Source organism: Denticeps clupeoides, chromosome 9 (genome assembly GCF_900700375.1).
Source record: "Denticeps clupeoides chromosome 9, fDenClu1.1, whole genome shotgun sequence".
NCBI lineage: Eukaryota > Metazoa > Chordata > Actinopteri > Clupeiformes > Denticipitidae > Denticeps > Denticeps clupeoides.
The window spans coordinates 19,123,751-19,151,726 of NC_041715.1; the positions used below are offsets into that span (position 1 = coordinate 19,123,751).

A 27,976-nucleotide genomic window follows, 5' to 3' on the forward strand; every position below is an offset into this window, starting at 1 on the left:
GCAAAGAGCAGACTAACACTAATATTCGGACAGGCCGCCAAAAAAAACAACTACAGTTCAGTGAGACACCCAAGCTGAGTTGATATTAAATCAATATATATAATATATATATATTTAATATATATTAAAAGCTGCACTGCCTTCTGCAGCCAACATGGCTGCCATCCTGCTGGGCGGAGTCATGTGAACTCTGTTTGCTGTGATAAGAACAACAGGCAAAGTTTTATTCTATTCTAAACACCACAAGTGCGGCAAACAAAGCAAAGATTCTACTGGACCCTGAACAGGTAAAAAAAGTGTCAACCGAGCGGCAGTCACATGTCACTTATCGACAGAAGAAGCTGTCTGATGGGAATGGCGATAATATATGAATGCGCGCCGCATAAATACCAGAAGTTGTTGGATGAGCGGAGATTAGGGTCCCACTCGGCATGAAGTGGCACCAAACAGAAGATGATAAATGATCACGCGTCTCCAGAACATGCAGGTCCCTGAGCAGCGGTCACGTGACGGGTTTAACCTGCACACACACACACACACACACACACACACACACACACACACACACACACACACTCACACTCACACACACTCACACCTAAACAGCTGAAACTGTCACACTGCGAATCACCTTAACATAGCACTGCACTTTATGTACACTCTGTTTATAAGATTTAGATTGTTTGTCTATTATATTGTACTGCACTTGTTCATCTATACACACTTATAGACCTATGTACATTCATACATATATTTATATTCAGTATATATATTTATAACAGTATAAACATATTCTAACACTTACACACATCCTTACACGTTGTTGTTGTGTTGTTGTTGTTGTTGTTTTCTTCTACTCTGTACTTGAGAGACACCATCAAGTGCTTGCAAATACTTGGTCAATAAACACGATTCTGATTCTGACACTCACACACACACACTCACACTCACTCACACACACACACTCACACTCACTCTCACACACACACTCACACTCACTCTCACACACACACTCACTCACGCTCACACACTCACTCACGCTCACACACTCACATACACACTCACTCACACACACTCTCGCACTCGCACTCACACACACACACACACACACACTCAATCACACTCGCACTCACACACACACACACACACACACACACTTGCACTCACACACTCACTCAATCACACTCACTCGCACTCACCCACACTCACTCACTCGCACTCACACTCACACACTCACTCGCACTCACACTCTCACTCACACACACACACAAACACACACACACGCACACACACTCACTTGCACTCACACACTCACTCAATCACACTCACTCGCACTCACCCACACTCACACACTCGCACTCACACACACTCACTCACTCGCACTCACTCACATACACACTACCTCACACACACTCTCGCGCTCACACACTCACATGCACTCACGCACACTCACACACATTCTCAATCACACACACACACGCACTCACACACAATCACACACACACTCAATTACACTCACTCATGGTCACACACTCACACACACACTCACTGGCACTCAATCACACTCAAACACACTCACTCACACTCAATCACACACACACACTCACACACACACTTGCACTCACATACACTCAATCACACTCACACACTCACACTCAATCACATTCTCACACATACACACACTCACTCACACACACACACACACACACACACACACTCGCACTCACTCACACACACACACACTCTCACTCGCACTCACTCACACACACACACACACACACACACACACACACACACACACACACACACACACACACACACACACACACACACACTTGCACTCTCACACTCACTCAATCACACTCACTCGCACTCACCCACACACACACTCGCACTCACTCACATTCGCACACACACACACACACACACACACACACACGGTCACGGTCGCACCGGAGAAGAGTCTGATTGGCTGCCGCTCCTGCCTGCCCTCCCACTGTTATATGAAGGCCGGGCCGCCGCCGCCTTCCTCCCACTGAGACGCGGCGAGCACGGAGCGCTCATGGCAGCTAGTGATTACCGGGGCTACCTGCGGGACCACGCCGACACGGAGCGCGTCCGGCCGCGGCCGAGGACGCACGCCCACCGCCCGCTGATCTTCGCGACGCTGGCGGTCATGGGGGCGCTGCAGGTCGCGTCGAGCGTCGCCATCCTGCTGCACCTCACCGGCCACCTCCGCGAGGTACTTTCACTTCCGACGCTCCGTCATTTTGTGCGCTGCGTTCGAAACGTGCTGCGCGGTGGAAGTTGGGGACGCTGATGCTGGACGTCGCTGTCGCCGAGTTTCTGATGGTTGAATGACGGGAGGTTCGGGTCACTGCGCTGCTTCGTATCTGTTTGTATATTTCACGTTGTTGGTCTGTGGAGGAAATGAAAAGTTCGAATCAGATGAACTTTGGAATCTAGAGCAGAGAAACACGCTAAAATACTGAACAAGACATATAACCTACAACAAACTATATTCTAATATTAATACCATCTATCTTCATATAGTTGCGCGCGCGTGCGTTTGTGTGTGAATAGATCTAATATATGTATGTGTGTGTTTGTGTGCATATATATATATATGTTGTGTGTATATATATGTTATATATGTATGTGTGTGTTTGTGCATATATATACATTGTGTGTGTGTGTATATATACGTTATATATATACGTGTGTGTTTGTGTGTGAATTGATCTAATATATGTATGTGTGTATATATGTATGTAATGTTTGTGTGGGTGTATATGTAATATGTGTGTGTGTGTGTACATGTATACATCATTCGCTATTCTGGGTCTGATGGAATCATCAAAATCACATGAATGTGTTGAGCTGCACAACAGAAACGCGTGTGCTGCTTCTGAGCGGATCCCGCATGTCTGCCTCGTTTGAATGAGGTCAGTTGTCATCGTAAACCTTCTCACCGTGTGACAAAAGGCTCAAGTCTAAAGAAGGTATCAGCATTCTTCTGTGCTTGGTTTCAGTGGTTTCGGATTCAAAACCATCGCCACGGTTTTGAACAAAGGAAAGAAAGGGGAGGAGGAATAAAAGGAGCTGGTGGCGGCGGCGGGGGGTACGTGTTCTGCACAGACTTTGTGGAATATGTGGCACGTGTAATTAAGCCCCGAGCCGGGCGGCTTCTTCAGGGAGCAGCCGTGTGTGTCCGGGCGTTTGGTTGCGTCCTGGTCGGCGGACGCGAGACGGATACGCCTCAGGAGGGGACGATGCTTTAGTGCGTCCGTGCCGGGGTTACGTTTAATCGGGTTTCTGTGTGTGTGTGTGTGTGTGTGTGTGAGTATCTGCCGGGCCGGACGGCACCTGTTATAACCCCCAGTGCATTATGGGGGACAGAAAGGTCCTGCACGTTCGGCCGCACGGTACTGTGGCGGGTGGATAAGAATCCGGTGGCCCACGGGGGGAATGGAAAGGAGGAAAAAGTCAAACGAGTGCGCCAACATGTCTTCATCTCTTCTCTTTCAGGTAGATCTTTCCTCACCGCAGTACCAGCCTTTGGAGGTGAGTCGCCGTTGACACGAACTGCATTTTTTTGGGGGGGGAGACGAGCGAGGCCGAGATGCACGTCAGGGAGAGTTCCACCCGGCTCACCGCGACACGCGACAGCAGAAGGGACCGCGGGACAAATGTACATGTTTACACTTGCATGACGTTCCCTTCTACCCAGACCAGGAAGTGGCAGTAATGCGACGCTCATTCCAACGCTGCAACGTTTCTTCCGCGTTTGTGCTGAGCGCGCCGCTTGCCGCATTCCAGAGCTGCAGTAAAACATCGCTGTGACCGCCTTTAAAGGGGTCAGGCCGCAGAACAGATGCCTGCCGCCGGCCCTCGCCGGGACCCCGGCCCGCATGCCATGCGGCCGCTCTCCGGTCCAGAACGAGCGACCCGGGGCGCTCGGGGGCCACGCCTCCTGCAGGTATTCCAGACGCGGCGTGACCCCGCCGGTGTAGGAGTGGAGGGGCCGCCATGATCCCTGTGTGCGTGTCGGTGTCAGTTGGCCTCGCTCAGCCCTCCGCGGGGACGCCGAGCCGAGTGGGCGAGAAACGCTCAGCGTCTAGCAGGCCTGCAGTGCGATCGCGTTCGGCAAATCGAATTTGGACTCCAGGCACCGTGCACGCTGGGCTTGTGGTCACCCCGAAACCAGAGCGAAGCAGCGAAACCGCTCCGGGCCGGCGGAGCATTCTGCGTCTCGCCGTTTTAGATCTTGTCCAAATATTTAGAGCTGGTCACATTTAGATAACCAATTCGATTCTGTGGGCCGTGTTTAATACAGCGCTAAGAGTCCGGCAGCCGCCGCTTAAACAAGCCCCTTTTACGGCGAGATGCGTGGAAAGGCTCTGGCGACGATGGAGACCTCAAACCTGCCAAACAGGACTTATCTGAAGTGTTCCCCGAAACATCGACCGGCCTCGTTTTGAAATGTAAACAGCCTCTTTTCCAGTAGGGACCCCAATGTTGTCATATTAAATACACTATTACATAATCAAAAAACCTACTGCGGTGCTGCTGAATGAGGGAATTAGTACATTTTATAGTACACACTGCAATACTTCACATGTTTTACTACATTGGTGCGTACATTACAACATTATTTTACAAATAAGGCAACCCAGAATGCCATATATTAAAAATGATATTATATCGTAAGTACGTGATACATTTAGAATGTAATAAGACAGTGGTTCACGTGTACCTAGATAAGAACTAAAATTCCTCAAAGCCGTTTCATTTCGACTGACCTCCAGGTCAGCAGTTCAAACCGACTGAAACACAACTGGTCAGCGAACCAGTGACCTATTTAGTAATCTGATCGGGGAGTTGCAGTGAAAGGCGCCGGCTGGAACGCTTGGGCACGTTGTAGTAATATTGTTCGAAAATGCAGAGAATGTGTACTTTACTGGTGATGACAAAACGCTTTATGGTATTCACCACTACATCACTTCATAGCTGAAAACGGTGAAGGTCAATGTGGACGGTTGACTGTTACGTCTATACACATACATTAAAATGTGTTTCAATTTTATTTTCATTAAGTTGCAGGTAAAATGTTGAAACTAAGTGGTTTTAACGGTTGGTTGTGTATATATTTGTGTGTGTGTGTGTGTGTGTATATCTATATCTATACATACACACACAGTCGTGGCCACAAATACTGGTTTTCATAAAGTTTGCTGCTTCCGACTTTACACCAGAATGTTATGAAGAGCGATCAGATGAATTGCAAAGTCCCTCTTTACCATGAAAATGAACTTAATCCCGCAAAAACAGCCCACAAAATGAACCTGCTGGAAATATTTCAGTCATCCTCTCTATAACACAAGTGAGAGTGTTGAGGGGCACAAGGCTGGAGATCAAGAATACCAGACTGGATGCTTTAAAAGGAGGGTGATGCTTGAAATCATTGTTCTTCCTCTGTTAACCAGCTCATTGCGTTGCATAAAAAGGGCTTCACAGGCAAGAATATTGCTGCTAAGATTGCACCTAAATCAACCATTTATCAGCTCAGGAATGCCAGCAGGCAGGTGAGAGGGCATCTGCACACACAGTGAGGCGAAGACTTTTGGAGGACGGCCTGGTGTCAAGAAACACAGCAAAGAAGCCACTTTTCTCCCCAAGAAAAACATCAAGTACATACTGATACTCAAAAAGTACAGGGATTGGACTGCTGAGGAAGTCATTTTCTGTGATGAAGCCCCTTTCCAATATGGGGCATCTGAAAAAATGATGGTGAGCGCTACCATCCGTCCTGTCTCGTGCCAACAGTAAAGCATCCTGAGATCATGTGTGGGGCTGCTTCTCATCCACAGTTTTGCCTCAGAACACAGCCATGAATAAAGAATGGTACCAAAACCTCCAACACCACAACTTCTCCCAACCATCCAAGAACAGTTTGGTGAAGATCGATGCCTTTTCCAGCATGATGGAGCACCGTGCCATAAGGCCAAAGTGAGAGCTAAGTGACTCGGAGAAAAAAACACTGAAATTTTGGGTCCACGGCCAGGAAACTCCCCGGGACCTTAATCCAATTGAGGATCAGGTTGACGCCATCAGTCAGCATTTGGCCCAGAATTTGATTGACAGCATGACAGGGCAAACTGCAGAGGTCTTGGAAAAAAAAGGACTTGTTGCATAAACTTGATGTAATTGTCAATAAAAGCCTCTGAAACTTATCAAATGCTTGTAATTTTACCTCAGTACACCACAGAAACGACTGACGATCTAAAAGCGGAAGCAGCGAACTTTGTGAGAACCAGTATTTGTGTATTTCACCCTCGACTGTATATATTTTGAGGCTCCTACAAGTATTCAATTCAGCAAAATCAACACTGTACTGCTCTCTTCCCACCTGCAGGAGGTCAGGACAGAGCCGCTCATCGCAGAACCTAAGAAACGTCCAAGGTTTCCGAAACAAAAGAAAGTTCCAGCGGCTCATCTACCGGTTCGGGGACCAACGGATTTCTCGATCAGTAAGCGGTGCCTTTCATCGGAGCAGTTTTGGTGGCTCACATCCTCACATTTCTCATTTTGTCCTCATTTAGCATAGGGGGCAAATTTGCGATTGTATTCTTAACAGATGCCTGTGATGTGTGACATGTGACCTCAGTGAAATGTGCCTCATGTGGTCTCTGGTTGCATTAGCAGGAGACGAGAAGGCTGTGATGGTACACTGGAACGCCAACCAAGGCCACCTGATGAAGATTCAGTATAAAGACGGCCGCATCTTGCTGAAAGAGGATGGATTGTACTACGTCTATGCCAAGACCTGTTTCCGACTGTGGATAGGGGAGAAATCTCCGACGCCTCAACCCGACGTCAGCAACGCCCAGCTAATCCAGTACGTTTATCATGAGAAGCACACCCAGTCGATGATCAGGCCCATCCTGATCATGAAGAGCGGGAGCACAGTCAGATGGGACAACAAGAAATACCATTTTTACTGTGTACAACAAGGGAGGGGTGTCCATCTGAGTCCAGGGGACGCGCTCTTTGTCAACGTCTCAAGTTCATGGCTATTGGACCCAGAGCCGGAGGCGAGCTACTTTGGTGCTTTAAAGTTGGGCAATTAATGGCTGTGCTACTGAACTCTTAAAAGTGCATCGTACACTCTACACGGACATTTTCAAGAACCACTGAGCACTTACGGAACAATACTGAATTTATATATATATATATATCTTTTAGTTTTTATTTTCAAATGTACTTGTTCACATCAAACAAAAGGCTGAATTCAGTCAAGCTACTGTTCTGCTAGTTATCACTGTGTTCTGTTAGAAATAGCTTGACTGAATGAAGCCCAAGGCCTAAATTTAGGACTATTTGACAGCCAACTTCGCTGCATAGTGTTATTCATCACTGCCGTTCCTTTTTCTTCCATTATTCATCATTGACATTCATTTTATATCCCCCCTTTTATGAAAATTTCACTGTGTTCCCCTAGCACCCTTCTATAGGCCGCTCTCGCCTCCTCATTAGCATTTAAAGCCACAGACACCAAAACGGTGAGTCCTGGGAAATCTCATTTGTGGACTGGCTAAATATAGCCGTAATCCTGCACCAAGGCTGAATTTCGGAAAGAGACTTCAGGTACAGTATTAGGGGACCAACAAGACCGATATAAAAGCAAATGTCATGGGGACATTTAAATTATTATTATTATAAACGTAAAGTCATTGTCACTTTAACTACATTCAAATCCCATAATCGATCTGTTTCTTACTCCGGTACGGAGTTGGTTCATTTCTGTCGAATAGAAACATTTTGTAATGATGTGTCACTTTTTCATGGGAAACGCTGTTGGTAACTGACAAGATTAGGTCCATGTTGACCCGGCAGGTGACACTCCATGTCAAAAGTCGTCATATTTTCTGTCTGGGTGCCAGATCGGACAGTGTGGCAATGGGCTGATGTTAGGAATCTTTGTGACTGGAGCATTTCTTGGATGCTTTGGGTAACCTGCCAACTGTAGGGAACCATGGCGTGTTTTGAGGCGAGCTCCAGCGAGAAGGCTTCTGATAGTTCTCTCACCCGGCACCTCTCTGGGGAAGTTCAATTCGGTCAGTACAGGGGGAGGAAAAACAAGGCCTTTTAATAAACTGGATGCTGTGTACAAGCAATGTTTCATGTAAAAAATGTCTTCTGAAAAACTGTAGCCATCTGCTGTTAACTTTTTTTCAGAGTTTATATATTTAGATATGATCCAAGGTACAAATAATGTGGTTATGAAATGACGCTGAAACAAAGCAAGAAAGAATTATTTGAGTGTTAATATGTTAAAATGCCATTTGTATGGGATTTAGACCGAGGTACATGATGTCATAATGTATGAAATACGCAATATGGGAATTATTAAACATCTAATTCTATATCATCAAGTGCTGAGAAAACCAGCTAAAGAGATTTCTTTGAATTTCTATTGGGCCGAGGGATAACCATATGTTTTTTTTTTTTTTCATGTAACAGGGATTGGGATTGAATGTCTGCAGTACCCCTTGCACAGTATTTTGTCTTGCATTGATGATAAGGAACATAAAAACATTTTAAGATAGCTGGACTGTCTACTTGTCAGTGTGAACTGAGATCACTGACTCAGAAATATGTGGAACCAAATTGAGTTTGGTCCACTTAATTTAAGATTTAAGCATTTCTTTTTTTGTTGTACCTCGCAATAGGGGAAAGGGAAAATGCACTAAATGTATTTATTTATTTTCATATGGAAATTCAGACGTGGATCATTGATAAATGTTCTGTCTGTTTGTAAAAATCCTGTACATTTTTGCTTGCATTCCACAGTTTAATGTATCTTGGAAGACAGGCGGCGTTTGTAGGTCATTTATAAGAACTTTTTTAAATGCACACTGCTCCTGTTTCAAGGCTTCCATTCGAGTGGTTTCTGACTTTGGAAACGTATGTATTTATCAATCAGTTGACAACTCTTTGTGCAAAGGCTTAGCCAAAGCAGAATATATTAGTTTTCATGTTGCTTCATATTTCACAAATGTTTTAATAATGTTATTTATATCATTTTAACTAATAAAGTACTTTTCTAAATATGCTTACAGTTGTATAAGGTTGTTGTTTTTTTTCAATAATCTTTCGTTAGACATGTCAGAAGATATCAGCATGTTGACCGGCATGTTTTGATGTCTTTAATTACTTTACAATTAATTTACCTGTATATGATGCATATTCTGCAAAAAATAGGGGTCCAAGTGAGATCTATGTAAACAAAACTCTTACTCCATCATGTCTTCAGACAGATGTTCTGTAAAAGTTTTCCGGTTTTCGATACACGAAAAGACGCCATGTTCATGCTATGCAACAGCCTTAAAGTACACTGTTTTGAGTGAGAGCGCACATCTGAAAAGAAAGATGAGTGCCGTAAAAGTGCATAAAAAATGATGACCAGCCACTTTAGTGTTTTGGGAGAAAATTCAAAACCATGCTGATATGAATCATGATGATGACCTCTGTTTCTAATCCAATCTAGACCACAGAGTTCCTTGAGCACGTACGTGAGTGCATTAAAAAGGCTGGAGTGTGTGCACGGCCTTTGACCGCACCACTTAAGGAGCCGCTTAGATCTTAATTTAACGATGCATCGGGATGCACAGTTACCACGACGAGGACAGTATCCCATTGTGCTTGTTTCCATTTCAGCGAGCATCTGGTCCGATGAGGCCTCACTTTTCGCACATGAATTTGGGAGAGCCCTCACAGTCCTGGCTCACTGCTCCACCGTCGTCAGTTTCAAAAGCCATGGTTTGTCCAGGGGGGGCAGAACCGCATATGGAGATTATTCCTTCTTCGCTTTCAGGGCTGCTTGAAAAAATAAGACAATAAATCGCAGCAAGCTTATTTATTCAGCTGAAGCAGAGCAGCTATTCCTTTTCAATAGTCCCAGAACTCTGGATTGCTTAATGCTAATGAATATAAAAATGCCTTTTCCCATTTCTTAAAGGGAATATAACACATTCTCTAAATGAATTGCACAGAAACACTTTACACACTTCAGTGTGAACTACCTAAACCAAACAATAAAGTCACGTTAAGAAGTCATGTACTGCTGTCCACAGGCCTGTTTGAACAGATAATGTTCATTGTGACATGGAATCTGGGTAAAGTACAATGTAAAAAGGTAATTATTAACAGCACAGCCTTGGGCTAATGGTGGAATCGGTTAGATATTTTTAGACATAAAACGGGCCACAAACCATTCGAGTGAAACTTGCTCAGCTGACCTGTTCGTGTCAGCAAATATGAAATACAAGTATGTTGCACGCCTCGCTAACGTCAGTGTCTGATTACATAGACCTTTCTGCAGGGAAGACGAAATGGCCCCAAGGTTGCATTCTCATGCATTCTTCCATTGGACAGATGCAGTGGGTGGCACAGAAATCCTGGGGCTCTGCATTGTGCTCAGTAGCCTCGAGTTGTAGACGTCCAGATGTTTAACCCTTGCCCAAAACCCCAGGTCGTTTTCATTACTGAGCCAGACTGACTCCTTTGGTTTTTGATCTACAATAATGATCTACTGTAAATATGATTACTGTCTACCAGACTGTAGTAAAAAATGTTCAGTGTGAGGAGTTTGTCATTTATGCATATCATGCATACTTTTAATTCGGATATGTGCGTTCATCAAAGCACGAAGTGGATCTTCTGGGCTTCAGGACCTTGGACAGCACATCTCCGATCAAAGTCATCCATCATGGCCGGAGGGATTGACTTGTCCTGGGCTTGCTCTGGCGTGCTTCACTCACATTTACCAAATTTTGGTCTTCTTGCCCCCTTTCACCTAAATCAGTTGTTTGCTTCCCTTGTCGGTTGGCCGCCGCGTGATTTATTGTTTATGATTTATTAGTTTTGTCCTTAGAAGGCAAAAATAATGAAGTAATTCTGTTTATGAAATGATGACTAGTCTAATTGTTCCCGGTTTGGGATTAGGGAGGAGACATTACAGAGAAGGCACCAAAAACTGGAAAACTGTGAAAAACAGGAAATGTTGTGGTTGGACATTATCATAGAGGGAATACCCCTGTGAGTCACACATGAGGGAAGGTTCTCTGACTCTCTGTGTTGATCCAGAGCTGAGGCATCTTCTGTCCTGCGGTGGAGAGAATGCTGGATTAGTACCTGGATCCTGACTGACATTGTAATTGCCGACCTGTTGCTGATGGTATAAAACGGCTCCATAATAACACAGTTATTTTAGTTCACCAAAGTCCCTGTGCCCTGACATGCAGTAACAAGGGTCTCTGGCATGGCCCTTTGAGACTGTGGTACTTGAGATACATCTACGTGAGGGCTGGTGGTGTGAAGCCATCGAAAGCCAGCCTGCCCTGCTTTAAATGGCATTCAGCAGCCATAAGTATTTACCTGCCTGAGGCCAAAAGCAATAAATCTAAGTTCCATCAAATCTTATCTTGCACAGGGCCTTGGCAGGATGCAAGCAGAAAGCAATCTTTCACAACATTCCAGCCAAAGGAGCGTTGACACTTCTACTTACATAACTCAGCAAGAGCGTCTTCTTTCACCCCTGTTTCACCCCTCGAGCTGTGATGTTGTGATGAAGGGCCCAATTTCCCTGCAGCTATAATACATGCATCACATGGGGAGTAATAAACACAGATATAAACATATACAAACAAAAAGGTATCCATATCTTACATTATATTGTTAGATTGATATTTCTCGGCATTTACCAGGCGCCCTTATCCAGAGCGCCTTACAATCAGTAGTGCCAGGGACAGTCCCCCCCTGGAGACACTCAGGGTTAAGTGTCCTGCTCAGGGACACAATGGTAGTAAGTGGGGGTTGAACCTGGGACTTTTTCATTTTTCTGGTTATTAGACAAGTGTCTAATCCATCTAGTCTAATCCTTGGTGAAGTGGAACTACCCACCTAAAACATTTCTTTTCGGTTGTCTGGAAACCTGGCTTTAATTTGTTTAAATGGGAGGAGCCAGTCCACATTTTGATTATTTACACCCCGTCCACTCAATATGTCTCCACCCTTCCTTTTTTCCCCTTTTTATTTGGAAATAATATTCAATGTTGGGATGAAGAAGTAATAGCAGCATTTTTACCATGAGACACCGTGTCTCTATGACCTGATGAGTGTAGACTGGAGGCTCATCCCAGACTCCCGCACTCTTTGTTTGTTAGTTTGACTTCTGACATAACGGATGAGTGCTACAGGGCTGTGCCAGGATTTCATCAGCTGAGCTCCCAGACTTCCTCCCCAACCACCAACACAACAGCCGAATACACCCAGACCGAAGACGGGGAGGAATGTCATTCATATGGTCCTTATTTCCATCCCTTCCTTCTTCTCCATCACACGCGGCTACGGAGGGGTTAGAAGTAGAGATATGGTGATGACTGGACTTTGTTCGGTTACTTACTTGCATAGACAGTCGACCACGAACCACTGGTTTTAGGTTCTCAAAATCGTCATTTCCCATTAATATGCTGGGAATATTTATATATACAGCTCTGAAAAAAAACAAGAGACCAGCCTGAAAACCTGGCTTTCTATTTCTATGGCAGCTATTCCATTTACGTTATTTGGTGATTTTCAACATGACTAGTTGATGATTAAAGGGCAAGATTAACCAAACCTCACTAAACAAGAAAACCTCTGAGAACCGCTGCTGTGAGCTTAATGCTTATATTTAATTCCTGAATTATAGTGGGTAAAAAAATGACATTAGCTGTTCAATTCCCACATGACAATTCCCACATAAGGGATGGCGGAAGGTTGCCGGTTCAAATCCCGAGGTGCCACTGAGTAAAGCACCGTCCCCACACACTGCTCCCGGGCACCTGTCATCTCTTCACTTTCAGGTCACTCATTGAGAAATTAGAATATAATACATATGTTGCTGTGGTCTCTTATATTTCCCTAAGATGTATATAATAGACAGAACATTTCTGTTGTTTTTTTGCTTTAAAATTAATTAATGAAAAATATCATATAAATACACTTATAGTCAACGGTACTGATTTTATCGGTTGTTGTGTGGCTGTTTTAAACTAGGGTGAGAAACGTGGCTGATCTGCACTACACAACACTTGCAACACTTGGTGCGATGCTATCAGCTACCCGAGCAGATGCCAATGCCACCGCCGCTGACAGCCGTCACAAAAGCTTCACCACACCGTTATCAGGCTCCCCTCCAGTGCTCCTTTTCAACCTGCGCAGACCTCAAGGCGTGACGGAGCGAAGCTTTTTCCTTTTTCTCCTCTTATCTGTGTTGTCACGGCTGCAGCTGGAACCCAGGCACCACAGGGGGCGCACTCTCGCACTCGCACCCAGATCTTCCCCAAAGGGCAACAACCAGGATAAAAGCAACACAAACCTTCCAAAAACTGCAAACTCATCGTCGATTATTATCACGTTGCTGTAAGCCTTACCTGATCTGATTTCTCCATATTCCTCGCCTGCTCCTGTTTGAACGTGATGGCCTTTGACCCTTACTCCATCCATAACATTGCTCCAGCCTTCTCATCTGATGATCCAAGTCTCCCTGGTACTGACTGTTTCTGTTTGACTCCTCTTCAGCCCATGCCTGCTGCTTCACGGTGGAACTATCTTCTCCTCCATCCCAACTATGTCTATCTCCTGCTGTGGAGAAGACGTCTGAACGGCTGCTCTCCTGCCGCGTTCCAAGCGTCTCTGCTCCTCCTGCCCCACGACCCACAGACTCACACCTGTCTCTTCAGCCCCTGCAAGTGCGCCCCAGGTTCTGCCGCCTGAGACGTTCAGAAAGGTACAGATGTGGGGGGTAAAAAACAACCCTGGTCTTTATAAAAGTGTCTACAAATACCCCCAAAGCTGTTCAGGAAAAGTATTATCATCAAGTGATTTTATTAGCATGCTTTCATGCGTGAGTAAGCTCACAACTAACTATTTTCGCCATCAAATGAAACCATGTTTCACAATCTTCCATTGCGTCATGAGCTTCTATGATGGTTCAGAGTGGCTCCTATCTTCTTGCTGAGGCACAACATTTGTATGTATTTACGCATGTAGGCTGGCCGGCTAGTTTATGTGCATTTCATACGAAACAATGTCCGATGTATGTCGGATCAAAACTTAAGCTTTACATTTTGCCCTAAATACTCCATTGCCGTACATGTTGCTCATTGTTTGCACCCACTTCAATAGATCGACATTAAGTAGTTAAATTTAAGCAGCTTCAGCATGAGTCTGGAATAAATGAAATGCAGTAAACAATTGTCTCTTTGGAGCACAGCCATGGTTTTGGCATGGTTTTCATCAGCGCACGACCTTCAGCTTCGCACTGGCGTTCTCCCATGAGTCTGGATCACAAGCTGACTGTTGACTACATACTCACACCTCCCCTTGACCCTGTAATTATGGTTTAAATTGGAAACTTTACACCAGTCTGTGGAGTCTTGTTTTGTGTTGTCCTAGTAGCAGTTGATCTCTATCAGTTCATGTAGCTTTAAGCATTTGCACAGTTTGATCCAGCAATGCAGAATGATGATATAATATAATCTACACATGGGACATTACATTTGCATTAAATGTGGCTTTGAAAGATCAAAGAATGGCAAGACACGTAATGTCCCTCACCCACCCTTTCACCCACACGTATCAGTAAAAATTGCACAGCATTTTATCACAACAAATGTATTGTCATCCAGTTTTGATATGAACATGAATTTTAATCGTAACTAGCGATTTCTACATTTCTTCAGTGGCACGGGTTTGACTGAAAAAACATATGTTTCCTGTGCTGTTTTTGTACAATACTGGGGTTCATATTAACGTATGGTCATTTTACGATGATTTTCTCATTGCAAGGCAGCAAGGGAACAGTTATTCTGGATGTTCTGAAAGCTTGAGGTAAATGACATGGATTTTGAATGACCTGGTATCCCCACCTTGCAACTAACAAGGCTCAACAGATACCACAGGACATCTTCAGAGGTCTGGTGGAGCCCATGCTTGATGGTTTTGTCTGGCCAAGGGTGACCTATGCAAATTTTGGTTTTGATGTTGTGGGTGCGGAAATTGTAAAATGAATAGATATAATGTTACTGAAAGCACCTGGTCTGGCTGTAATTAAAAATGGAAATGCCACCGAGGAATCAGTGACGCTGCAATAGTTACAGTGCATCTGCATGCTCCCCATATGTATATATTACAGTGAAACTAGAAACTTCTGTAGGAAGTGCAATACAGAATCAACGTCAGTAAACAGCCATCTTACCTGCTCATTGACTAAATACTAAATTGTACGCCGACCTTCCTACTCAAGGTCTTGTGAACACCGTATTTGCTAGTGCTGCCCGTGGCTCTGCGGTTTTCTGATGCAATATCATTTTGGTATCATTATGGCGCACAATGCAGAAACAGACATGGACATCTGTTTGTCATTACCCAGACTGGGTAATGAACTCCATGACAGGAGCTGTACTCATGCAACATCCAAAACATGAAAACAGTCAGACAAAGCACCCACTCAGCGTCAGTGCGCTTTACAGTAACGTACAGTTTAAAAAAATCTTTAATCCGCTGAACTGCAGAGAGGGGGAAAAAAAAACATTAATTGTTTGATGTTGGGCAATTGAGGGTTGGCTTTAATTTAATGACATAAATAATGGATATTGGATATTGAGCATGTTCCTCTTATATTTCCAGAAATGGATGTTCCAAAACCACTTTTTTTTTCACTTGAAACATTTTGTACACAGCCAAATATCATTTTGTTTTGTTTAAGTACATTAATGCATTGAGATTACATAAAAAACATATATATATATGCATAGTGAACACAGTCTTGGACTAATTTGGACTATAGTTGTTTTTTTAGACGACATATCAATCCCACTTCATGTAATGTAGTGGCAGGAAAATGAACTTGAAAAGTTTTTTTTTACTTGAAATTTATACTTAAAAGACAATATACTCATACAGAGCTATTTCCACTTCCTCACCTGGAGGTCACATTTAAACAAGTGTTGCTGATTGTGCAGTAAGCAGACCCTCAGATCCAAATAAAACCTCAAAGGCAACATGATTTTGTAGGTTCTGCAAACCACAAAAGTCAAAGAAATCTAACATCAAACAAGCTCCAGGTTGCACGTAGTGGAGAGGGTCATAGAAACTTTACAGACTTCCTCCTAATTCACCCATTCGCACAGTCTCCCACACGGAAAAAACACAGGCCGCGTGGACAGGGGTCACCAGCATGGCACCAAAAGGGACACATGCTCGGTCAAACTTGACAATCATTCTTTCCACCGTGGGCGTCACTGGTTGTCTTTGGTTTCAGAATTTCTTCTCAAAGCGACAGGTTTAGCTCAGTTTCAAAGAGTGCCATGAAACTGCTTACAGGGCCATTACACAACAACTGTCCACCCCCTCGAATGCCACAAGTAGAACTGTCCTCCCATGAAAGCCCTTATTGTAAATATAGTGAGACGGCACCATGAGAACCTAGCTTTATACTTGGAGTGTGCACTTATTAGATCATTAAACAAATAGCTTGGTTCATGTTTGTCACCAGACCACAGGACCACAAACCATGAATGGTAAATTTGTGCATTCTTCATTTTTTCCATTTTTGTCCTGTTACAATTCATTACTGCATCAATGATGCTTTAAAGATGGATGCAGTGTGTAAAAACAATAAACACAACAAAAACGCTGTCCTACTTTGTAAGGTGATAAAATAAAATGCTGTTAATATATAACAAGTTGTGTAATGGCACATAATAATCTGCGATATGATCTAGAGAGGTGGGATGTAAATGTCACCAGGATAGTTTGCAATGATTTCTCTCACGCCATCGTTCATGGATCAGATAAGGTATCACATCATTACAGATAGGGTTAGAAAACCTACAAAATTATTGCAAAAAAATTGCTTTGCTGACTGATCCTAGTCAGCTGCTTTCAACCTGTTTTCAAAATGGATCAGTGAGTTGTTCATCAACACACAAAACTGCAAATTCCTGGCATACTGCTTCATAAGGAACTGCATAATTAACACTGGGACTGTGGCTGCCAGAATCTGTGCCAGGTCAATGGGCACGAGGCAGGGATTGATAAATGCATAAACCATAAAACCTTCATCGTAATATAGAAACCAAAAATGAAAAAGAAATGAGTATTTCAAAAACAAAGGTTGCACTCGTGGAAAGGCACAGGCACATGTTTGCGAATCGGAATGTGGATTTACGCTTCATAAAATGACCATGCGGTTGTGAGATTAAAGTACGTCTATATATCTAATCCTCTATATATTAATACCTCTGAGGGAGGTAGTTGGTAAACCTGGTAGGCACCTGGAAGCAGTTTGGAAGCAATTATTTGCCATAAGTATAATCGGAATAGAATGTCATTTGGAACAGTGTAGCCCATCCCTATACAGTACAGGGGTGTTTAGCACTTGTTGGCCCCTTTGCCTTCACTCTGCGGTCCAGCTCACCCCAAACCATCTGGACTGGGTTCAGGTCCGGTGACTGTGGAGGCCAGGTCTCCACTTTTTGTTAAGTACATAACTCCACATGTGTACATTCATAGCTTTGATGCCTTCGGTGAGAATCTACCAACGTAAATGGTCATGAAAATAAAGAAAACACATTGAATGAGAAGGTGTGTGGATTTACAACTTGAAATTGGCGCCCTTGAATTTAGTTTGTCACTTCTCTGTGTCTCCAAATTCAGTGAATGCTTCCAGCAACAATGTAATATAGGCTAAAGCGGCATTAAACGGCCACATGAAGCTGAGTGCTGGGGGTCCGCTGTCTCTCTCCCTGGCGGGCTATCAAATGGGAGAAAAGTAAACACTGGTCACAATTTGGTGCCTGCCTGACCGCACCGTGGCCCACGCTGAGCCCGGTGGCCATGGCAACCGGTCCCACAATGTTCCATAGGTGAGCCGCGGTACTGCTGGTGTGGGTCGCACAGACTTGATGGAGGCTTAGACTTTGAGCGCAACCTCTCTAATTGATCTCGAAAGCCCTCTGTTCCCCAGACAATGCTTATTTTACATGGCACCACTCCGTAGACTGCGTGGAGGCGGCAGGGCGGGGCGGCTTCATTAGGCGTCTTTGAATGGTGGGGCAAATGGCTGTCCTGAGGCTTCCTAACCTCAGGCCCAGACATCCTCAATGGCTCTCCTGAGCCTCCTGATGGTAAAACACCCTCGCCGAGTGGCAACATCCTGGAAACGTGGAGTGGGTGTCGGGTTACGATAAAAGGCCTCCTGGGATTATACTGCAAAGCATGTGTGTCTATGAGGTGTGATGGATCTTCACCGAAGATCATTAGGTATTAATCTCCCGCTTTATGTAGTCACCGCAGGACTTAAGAGGCAGACAGAACATGCAGACATGACAGCATTCCCGTCCAAAAGCCGATTTAATGTCGAAAGGTTTCCAAAGGTGTGGCTGCACGTTTGTGGAGCCAGTGACTCCAGTCATTAAATTATTTTAGTCATAACAGCTCCAGAAGATCAGGGTCTGTCTGGCCAGCATGCTGCACAGCTCCTGGGTGGGACCCCTGATCGTGGCATCTGTGTTGCTCTTCTGCTCTCGCTGAGCACACATTGCCGCAGATAAGAATTAAACTTTTTTTTTGCGCAAGAAAGATCTCTTCGCACGTTGCTCTAAAGTGAACTAAAAGCGTGATGTTGAATGAACGAATGACATTTGATCATCGACTTCTGGAACATCAGCTGTGAATTCATTGACAATCACAATATCATATAAAGCCTTTTTTTTTCTGCACCACTGAATAGTAGTTCCATTATTACATATCAGCAAGAACACAAAAATAATTGTGTCAATATGTGCCTCAAATGTGTAGAAATGGTCATTTTTGATTTGATAAGGCAGCGATTTCTTTATGGTTTAGGGCCGTCGTTCGGTATGGCACGAAGCGGAGCTGGAGAGTTTTTTTTAAATCGGAGTGCGGATTGGATAGTGGCTCTGCAGCCAATCAGGATTCGGAACCGGAACCGGTTAATCGCACCGACTCCTCACCACGAGGCCTGATGTGTGCAATCACATCTGTTCCGCCCGCATTCCCCTGGCCTGCCCACCGCTGTGAAGGAGCTGGGGCCGAAACATCTGCAGCGATGGCATGCGGGCCGAATAATGCAATTTGGCTCTTGTCGGTGATGCTCCGTAAAGAGCCAGCTGTGTTGTCCTTTCGGAACGGTGTTTGTTTGCTCATAGCAGGATGTCCAGGATCAGCCTGATCTTGGTCAGCAGCCAGATGCGTGAGTGGAGGGCCGGAGGTCTCCTGAGATACCTATCTGGTTGGAATTCGGACCGCTTTAATTACAACGGGCTGTCAGCAGCTCTCGGATTGGCCGGACCTCTGTGATGGGGTTCAGTTTGCCGAACGGCATGGAGATAAGGCTCTGGACGAGGGAAGCTCACTCTGTCTGAGAGCATTAGCATACCGCAAAAACGACATACGGTACAACATAAATATTTTGAGGCCTTTGATTTACTTTAGAATTAATGGCGGGGACATGGTTTTTTTTTTCTTCACAGTAGAGCTGGACCAAATCATTTCTTCGGAGACCTGCTTTGGTAGGACACCACAATTGCTTCAAATTGGCCCTTTACGCAACAGCACGCTGCATTGGAAGGCGCGTTGTGAAAGTGGCCTGGCTGCGTCCCCTCCTCCCCCCCAAGGCTCCTGAAGCGACGCATCACTGAGGGCATTACCGAGACAGAGCGGAGACCGCAGTATGGTCAAGCCTTTGTCCCGTGAAGCTTCTAAATTAAGTTATTCGGTTCCGCGTTTATTCGGCGGAATGCGTTTGGAGCGCCGAACTGACCCGCCTTTCGGGTTCATTGTTGTTGTTTGTAATATTCCTGCTCGTATTTTCACGATTCCCTGCACGCTCTGTGCTCAGGCGGTTTCAGGAAGGTCTTCTCCTGCTCTTGTTTATGCCGCCGGTTCCCTTCTTTTAATCATTCGTCATGCGCCCATCGGCCCGCTTCCCAGCACACGAGCCGGGCGCTGACAGCAGCCACGCCGGGACCAACGGGGACGGCTGTTAAGTCACCTCCAGCCATCGCGCCCCCTTTAATTATCAAGCTCGCAGCTTACTGAGTCCCACACAGCACGGTCACACGGCAGCATTCTGGTGGTTTCCACCACGGGGGCGGTGCTCCTCTCCTCTCCTCGGGAGAGCCAGACGGATGCCTCAGAAGCCTTCAGAGAGCGGGTCAGGCGGGTTCGCCTGACGTGACGGCTGGGGCAGAGGAAGTTCACGGGGCGCTGGTGTGGCACGCACATCGACGCTCGTCCATGAGAAGTCCTCTCTCCTCGCACCGTGGGGACTAGTCCGGGAGTCTCTAAGACAGGCGGTTGTGTTGCCGTTGCTCGGGCCGCGGCTTTTGTGCTCCTGCCAGACCAGAGAAAGCAAATATTATTGTAGTCTCGCAGCTGAGCAGGTTCCATGTAGGGTGACTACAGGCTGGCGGCAGGCCAGTCCTCAGCAGAAAAACGCTTTCCATAAAAAAAGAAATAATGCAATAAAAATTGCTCTGGCAAAACAAAGTAGGTTGTAATTAGAGGGTTAAATCGCCCAGATTTCACTCCAAATCCTGCCGAGGTTGACGGCAGCTGATTGGTCCAAGTCAGACATGAAGCGCTGGATAGGTGTCGAATAAAACGAAGCGAAACGATCGTTTGTGTCCAGTTTTTATTAACGCTGTTCCTTAAACACAGTTCCTGACGGGGACTTAATGTCGGGGGAAGGTATTTCCACTCGGGATTCGAGACATGATCTACACGATTTTCACGCTGCGGCACAGACTCGCAGAAAAGGAATCAAGCGAGTGGGCGTGACGTGGGCCATTCCTGCTGGTTAACGTATTAATCTGGTCACCCTGCACATACAGATGTGAATACACGTATATATAAAATTGTCTGGTGATGGACAGGGTGGTAGTAGCCTAGTGATTAACACACTCACCTATGAACCAAAGGTCCCAGGTTCAAACCCCACTTACTACCATTGTGTCCCTGAGCAAGACACTTAACCCAGAATGTCTCCACACTGTAAAAAATAAACCGTAAATTTTACGGTAAAAAACCGGCAGCTGTGGTTGCCAGAACTTTACCGTGAAAAATACGGTAGCAACGTTATTGGTTTTACAGGATTGCACTAACTGTACTGTATATTTTACGGATTTTAATTGTTTTTTTTTACGGTTTATAACCATCTAATTAACATTTATTTTGCTATAAAAAAAAATTAGACCCGTCAAATTCCAGGGTTTACATTGTTATATTTACGGTTTATGGCCATGTTTTTTACAGTTCAGAACTGTCTAATTTAAAGGTTTATGTTGTAATAATTACGGTTCATTACCATCTTTTTTTACAGTTCAGAACTGTCTAATTCAAAGGTTTGTGTTGTAATAATTACGGCTCATTACCATATTTTTTACAGCTCAGAGCTGTCTAAATTATAGGTTTATGTTGTAATAAATACGTTAAAACCTATAATTATTTCACAAAGCAGACAGAAAACTATTTAAACTAAGGAAAAAACATTAAATATGTAAATGCTGTTGAATTATTTTTAATATATATAAATTAATTCAGCAATTCTATGAAAGCACCATTTTATAACATTAGCTGGGAGCAAGAAGAGATAAAGGTAAAATAGCAATGTAACTTGTAAGTCAAATCATCAAAACCCATCAAAATCTAATAAAAACTTACACATCAGTGTGGTCCCAAGTATTTTTAATAAAGACTGGCAGGCATTTAAACATTAGTGTTTTTTTTTCTGTTCTTGTGTTTTATCATAAGTATACAATGGCTTAAGATCAGTCTTAAAATCAGACAAGAAATCGGTCAAGACTATGCATTTAAAATTTAGATTCCGCTATCTAACTGACACTTTAGTTAGATAGGTAAAGTTTAAGTCGAACATTTACATTAATAACTACTAAAGCAGAACAAGGAACAACACAAGTTGCTGGGCACCTTTGCAGGCCATTTACAATGTCTCTCGCCACTTGTAATCCGAAAGGTCAGAGATTAAGGTGAAGACTCTTGGGTTCACTGGGAGTTGTTTTTTGTTCTTCTTTTCCACTACCTTTGTGCCATTTTCAGGATTGATGATGAAAAAAACACCTTGAAAAGAAAAAACAACATTGAAAACCTCTGTAAATGGAGCCACATACACAGTCTCACAAAAGTGAGTACACCCCTCACATTTCAGCAATTATTTTAGTATATTTTCTTAAGGGACAATACTATAGAAATGAAATATGGATATATTTTTAGAGCGGTCAATGTGCTGTTTGTATAGCAGTATAGATTTCCTGCCCTCTGAAAATAACTTAACATACAGCCATTATTGTCAAAATAGCTGGCAACAAAAGTGAGTATACCTTATGTTTTACCAGATGTATGTTATTTAACCATGCAAAGCCACATGTCCTATTCGTCGTGTTCATGTTTTTGCCTGCTTGACAGGACCATACAAATTTGTGTATCTTGTATTAGAGCAGTTAAAATTTGGTGATTTGAGTCCAATTATCTCATACCAACCACTGGATGTTAAACATGGCACCTTAGAGCAAAGAACTCTTTGATGATTTGAGAATTACAATTGGTGCTCTCCACAAAGATGAGCAAGGCTATAGGCTATAATATTGGTAACAATCTGACACCGATTTACAGTACAGTGGTCAGGGTCATACAGAGGTTTTGCAAGGTGGGTTACACTCGGAAGCCTGAAAATAATCTCACAGCCTAGGCCATCTTTGTGGAGAACAACAATTTTAATTCTCAAATCCTCAGAGAGTTCTTTGCTATAAGGTGCCATGTTGAACATTCAATGGTATGAGAAAATCGTACTAAAAGCACCAAATTTTAACTGCTCTAAAACTTGTATGGTCCTGTCAAGCAGACAAAAACATGAACATGATAAAGAGGACATGTGGCTTTGCATGGTTAAACAACATAAATCTGGTAAAACATAAGGTGTACTCACTTTTGTTGCCAGCTATTTTGATATTAATGTATGTATGTAAAGTTATTTTCAGTGGACCGAACATATATACTGCAATACAAACACCACACTGACTACACTAAAATATACCCATATTTTATTTCTACAGTATTGTCCCTTAAGAAGATAAAATAATTGCTGAAATGTAAAGTAAGGTACTATAAAGTGAACCTCCCCTCCTAGGTGTCTCTACATACCTTTGCAAAAATTCAAGCACTGATGCCAATTCAGTAGGGTGGTGAATGTTGAAACAGTAATAACTGCCGAACATTAGGCTAACAGCAGCGATGAATGTAGTGATGTCATCATTCACAATCTTGCGGTCCACACTGAGCATGAATCGATTAGCAGCATAGCAGGAGGGTCCTGTGGATACATTTCAATGCAATGAAGTTATGTACATGTAGCAAGGTAATTGAGTATTTGCAAATATGACTTTTAGACAAATTGCAGTTTATTTTGTACTGCACTGAAAAACTATTTCACATAGGGTTCATGATAAAAGAGACACTTGTGTTTGCTAGATACTCACTTAATATTATTGTGAAATCAGAGTTGAGGGTTAAGCAGGTGTCTTTCTAGAAGAGGAGGCACAGACCACCACTGGTAAAATATATAAACTCAACATTATAGATAAACATTTAATCATTAAAGCTTTGAGGGTGTTACTGTATATGAATAAAACTTAAACTTACCACAGACAATGATGCAAGGGGTCACAGGCAAGTTTCCCAACTCTTCATCCTTTTCAAGGCTTGTCTCTTCTACATAATGAAGAAGGAGCGCCTCTTTCTCATCAAAATAGGAGAGAAGTAGAAGAATCAAGTCAAGAATTTTGAGAAGTAGAAGAATCAACCATTTGTCTGTCCTCTCAAAACTTGAAGTTTTGTGACAGCTCGTAATACGCTTGTTCCTGGTTGCACAAACATTCCTCATGAAGTTCAACAGCCTGTTTCCCTTTGTGTCAATGCTGTTTAGGAAGGTCTCTTTAAGTGGTATCCCTGTGAGGTCTTTAAAGTGCACTTCCATTCCACTTTCCTGAAACAAAAATGGCCACTCTTCAGTAAGGGTTTTCATGTCTGTTCCTTTGTTGATATCTTTTCGTTGACTGTAGAATGTAGATTTCATGAGAACCTTCACTTCCTCTTTCAGAAATTTGTGCTGTAAAAAAAAAAAAAAAAAGACATAGGTACGTACTTAGTTGGACCAGGAATAGTTTGTTGCCCTATTGTTATTCAAAACCAGGTGTTCATTTAGAATGACAAGATAGTAAGTAAATTACAGACAAACTTTTTACAGTTGTACAGTTACTTTAACGGACATACTAATATTTTGCCTCACTGTTAAAATAAAATGTATTAAACAGAACAAATAACCAAAAATAACAACAAAAAAACAAAACTGCTACTTTTAGGTAACAAAATTAATAATTATGTCCGACCATTACAGGGATAGTTCACCCAAAAATGAAAATTCTGTCATATTTTCTCACTCCCAGATTGTTCCAAACGTGCATTTATTTGTTCTGCTAAACACAAAGGAAGATATTTGTAAGAAAGCCAGTAACCAAACAGGCAGTAAATGGGAATGAGATCTGCTTGGTTACTGACATTCTTCCAAATATATTCTTTTGTGTTTAGCAGAACAAAAAAAATGTATACACATTTTGGAACAATCAGAATTTTCATTTTAATATTAAACTATCCCTTTTTTGTAATGGAAACAAATACTTGGACTTACTGGTCTCCTTTAGAACAGAAATACATTTCCTGGCTTGAATGGGCTTCAGTACAGCTGCCAGATCAGATGAAGAAATCTGAAATCTTCTGGGGACTCCACTCCAAGTGACTTTAAGGTGTCCTCAAGAGATTTTTTAGTTGCGATTGAGAGTTCAGGTAATACAGCATCAATGACATTGCTGATGTTTGAAGTGTTTAGCTCTGAATCACCCATTTCTGAAAAACAATCAAAATAATAATTCACATAAATTATAAATGAACCAAAAATTTTTTAAATACAGATCAACAATCATGTTCAGTGAGACATCACGCTGTGCTTTAATGGAATGACCCTTTTTTCATTCATCATATATGATGTTAAAGGATAGAAATCTGCCAGGTCATTGATTTTCACACAATGCATTATTTCAGTCTGATTTTTCAATTAATGCAAATGGTACGCAGGAATGAACTCTGCTACATACTTTCTCACCAAAAAATTAACAACTTCATATTTTATGAGAATAAGTGCAAGTTCTCCAAACTGTATGGAGTCCATATTATTTGTCTCAAGGAACTGGCCCTTTTTGTATAACGTACCCCTGTACATTACTTCTGCTGAGACTTTGGTATTGTTCTCTGTAAATCCAAACTGCCTTACTGCATCTTTAATAGAATCACCATACATCTCTGGGTAAAATGCAGTGCTGTTTTTTTCCCTCAAACTTAGATCACACATTGACCCTTCTGACAGATAGGCCTGGTACATTTGATGCCTTTCAGAGAGAGTGGAGCACAGGTTTTTGAAATTCTTTAAGTTCCTAGCACATCTTTTAAAGTAACTGTGCTTACTTTCAAAGCGCATTGTCCACAACCTGATCAAAGGACCAAACTTTAAAATCAGTGCAGGGTAATGTCGCAAGTAGTGATGCTTAGGCTTTAACCTATGTCCTGGAATATGGACTCCATACAGTTTGGAGAACTTGCACTTATTCTCATAAAATGGAATGGTAGTAGCCTAGTGGGTAACACACTCGCCTATGAACCAGAAGACCCGGGTTCGAATCCCACTTACTACCATTGTGTCCCTGAGCAAGACACTTAACCCTAAATTGCTCCAGGGAGACTGTCCCTGTAACTACTGATTGTAAGTCGCTCTGGATAAGGGCGTCTGATAAATGCTGTAAATGTAAATGTAAAGAAAGAAATCTACAAGCAAGATATTCTTGGATAAGAACGTCAAGGTACACAACCTCTGGCAATGAAATTTTCTGTGCACAAATGAGCTCCACAATGTCTTTTAGCTGAAGGGTCAACTGCCAAACATCATCTGTGGGCTCTTTCACCTTGTCACACATGATCACAGGAAGAAGTCTTAGAAAATTCCAGTTCTGAATAGCCTGACCAGAAAGCTTTACTCCATTGGAGTTTACTGCACATGGCTTACTCAACGCATCAGAGCCACTGTACTTACATTTCTTAATGAGTCTATTCAGAATTAAATAAGTGAACTACTTTTTCTACTTTATGAAGTACTTCAGGTAAAGTCCTAAATCATAGGAAAGGATACCCTCAAAAATGTCATGGCCTAAACAAGGTGGCAGGCCAGGCACACAAACATTGAAGCAATTTAATGAATTGACTCAGATATTATACCTTCAACGTTTTGTTGTTCTTCAGACTGTAAAATGTCTACTGCAGATTTGTAGTTTTCAGGAGTGCGCTGAGGTCCACATGCATTTGGATCTGTTTGAAAATCTGTTCGTGTTATCCGGCAATACCTGCAGAAATATTCAGAAAAACTGAAATTTTCTGTGAATCCACCGATATTATGATATTATGCACAAAAGAGTCCCTTTAACTTAACAACCTAAATGCTGTTTCACATCGTGCTTGCAAATCTGACTAAGTTTTACATGCGCTGCGAAGATATATTCATGCGCCACAAACAGGGTACATGCTACTCGTGTTTAAAACCACACACTTCTTCAAACGATTTAATTCAACTTACCAATTTGCCCAGACACATTTATCTTACTTTACATTCCCACCAGTTTGTAGTTCTGCTCAGTCAAAGCAATAATCGTTCGCCACTTGTCCACTGCCGACATGCTGAAACGCAAACGCTCCGCGCCAATGAGAGCTCAGCCAATCAAATTCTTTGCCCAAGGCGCAATTTTATCATGATTGGACGATGCTTAACGGTTATCTTTCAAATACTTTAAACTAATTCCTGAGAGCAGAGACAAAACAGAGCTTAGAATTTCAGATATTTCGTTTCACACACCCTAAAAAAGTAAAACCACTGCTAATTACAGCAAAACAATACACTGGACACAGACAGGACACACCTATCAAAACACACAATTTTAACATAAGCATAAAGTTACAATCTTTTCTGGTTATTAGCATGTTGACTAAAGGCTGATTTGTACTTTAAGCATGTGTCATGTCGGGGTGTAGAGGGAGGACTGCTTGCAGGAAACGTCTTGTAGAAATAACTTCTTTACTTAATTCAAACGAGAGCTCTTCACATACACCAAGGGTGTACTCACACTAGGCAGTTTGAACCGTGCCCGAGTGCGTTTGACCACCAAAGCGCGGCTCGTTTGACTAGTGTGAGTGATCCGAGCCGTGCCCGAGCGCTAACCGTGCTGAAGCACGGAACAGTATGCGTGATGTCACGTTTTTGCGACGTTCCAAAACCAACATGGCGGGGAAAGGGAAAGGTGCAATGTTTGTTGGAAATTTGGGCAGATGAGAGCATACAACAACAGGTGGACAAAACGCATAAAAACTCCGATATGTTTAGCAAAATACGATTATCTTCTTCATCGGGGATACCAAAGAACCACCGAGCAGTGCCGAGACAAGGTTAAAAAACTGCAGGCACAGTATTTAAAGGTGCGGGATGCACCTTAAATCTGGCAGCTCTGCAGGCGAAAAAGATCAATTCCAATGGTATTACGCTGTCGACGGCATCAAACCATCTAGCCAACCGAATGCGATCAGCGAGAACGCCGCTCTTCCTGTTTCTCCTGAAACCCCGCCCACCCTGATGACGTAAGCGTGCCCCGGCACGAATGCTGAAAGCATATGTGAGTGCAGGCCAGACTCGTACTCGGCAACCGTGCCTAGTGTGAGTACACCCTTAGAACGTTTC

At 43.2% G+C, this 27,976-nt stretch overlaps 1 protein-coding gene and 1 long non-coding RNA gene across 5 annotated transcripts; one reads left to right on the forward strand and one right to left on the reverse strand.

The window, feature by feature from the left end:
* Nucleotides 1-2,039: 2,039 nt before the first annotated feature.
* On the forward strand, nucleotides 2,040-9,119 carry tnfsf11 (TNF superfamily member 11). 2 transcript variants are annotated; one of them, XM_028991397.1, is made up of 4 exons: nucleotides 2,040-2,242; nucleotides 3,529-3,564; nucleotides 6,416-6,530; nucleotides 6,703-9,119. In XM_028991397.1, the coding sequence occupies exons 1-4, from the start codon at nucleotides 2,063-2,065 to the stop codon at nucleotides 7,128-7,130; spliced, it is 759 nt and encodes a 252-aa protein (XP_028847230.1). In that variant the 5' UTR covers nucleotides 2,040-2,062; the 3' UTR covers nucleotides 7,131-9,119. The 2 variants fall into 2 exon arrangements, with proteins under 2 accessions (XP_028847230.1, XP_028847231.1); XM_028991398.1 differs by having other exon boundaries at nucleotides 6,706-9,119.
* A 12,594-nt stretch (nucleotides 9,120-21,713) lies between these two features.
* On the reverse strand, nucleotides 21,714-27,855 carry LOC114797159 (uncharacterized). 3 transcript variants are annotated; one of them, XR_003750811.1, is made up of 7 exons: nucleotides 26,825-27,855; nucleotides 26,470-26,594; nucleotides 24,836-25,050; nucleotides 23,791-24,256; nucleotides 23,628-23,698; nucleotides 23,293-23,461; nucleotides 21,714-22,212 (listed from the first exon to the last, which is right to left on the reverse strand). It is a non-coding gene; the product is annotated as an uncharacterized LOC114797159 (long non-coding RNA). The 3 variants fall into 3 exon arrangements; XR_003750812.1 differs by having other exon boundaries at nucleotides 23,628-23,673; nucleotides 26,470-27,855; XR_003750810.1 differs by having other exon boundaries at nucleotides 26,470-27,855.
* Nucleotides 27,856-27,976: the final 121 nt, after the last annotated feature.

Coding starts and splice junctions, on each gene's coding strand:
- tnfsf11 (XM_028991397.1), top strand. CDS start 2,063: ATGGCAGCTAGTGATTACCGGGGCTACCTGCGGGACCACGCCGACACG. Junction 2,243..3,528: donor TCACCGGCCACCTCCGCGAG/GTACTTTCACTT, acceptor CTTCTCTTTCAG/GTAGATCTTTCCTCACCGCA. Junction 3,565..6,415: donor CGCAGTACCAGCCTTTGGAG/GTGAGTCGCCGT, acceptor TCCCACCTGCAG/GAGGTCAGGACAGAGCCGCT.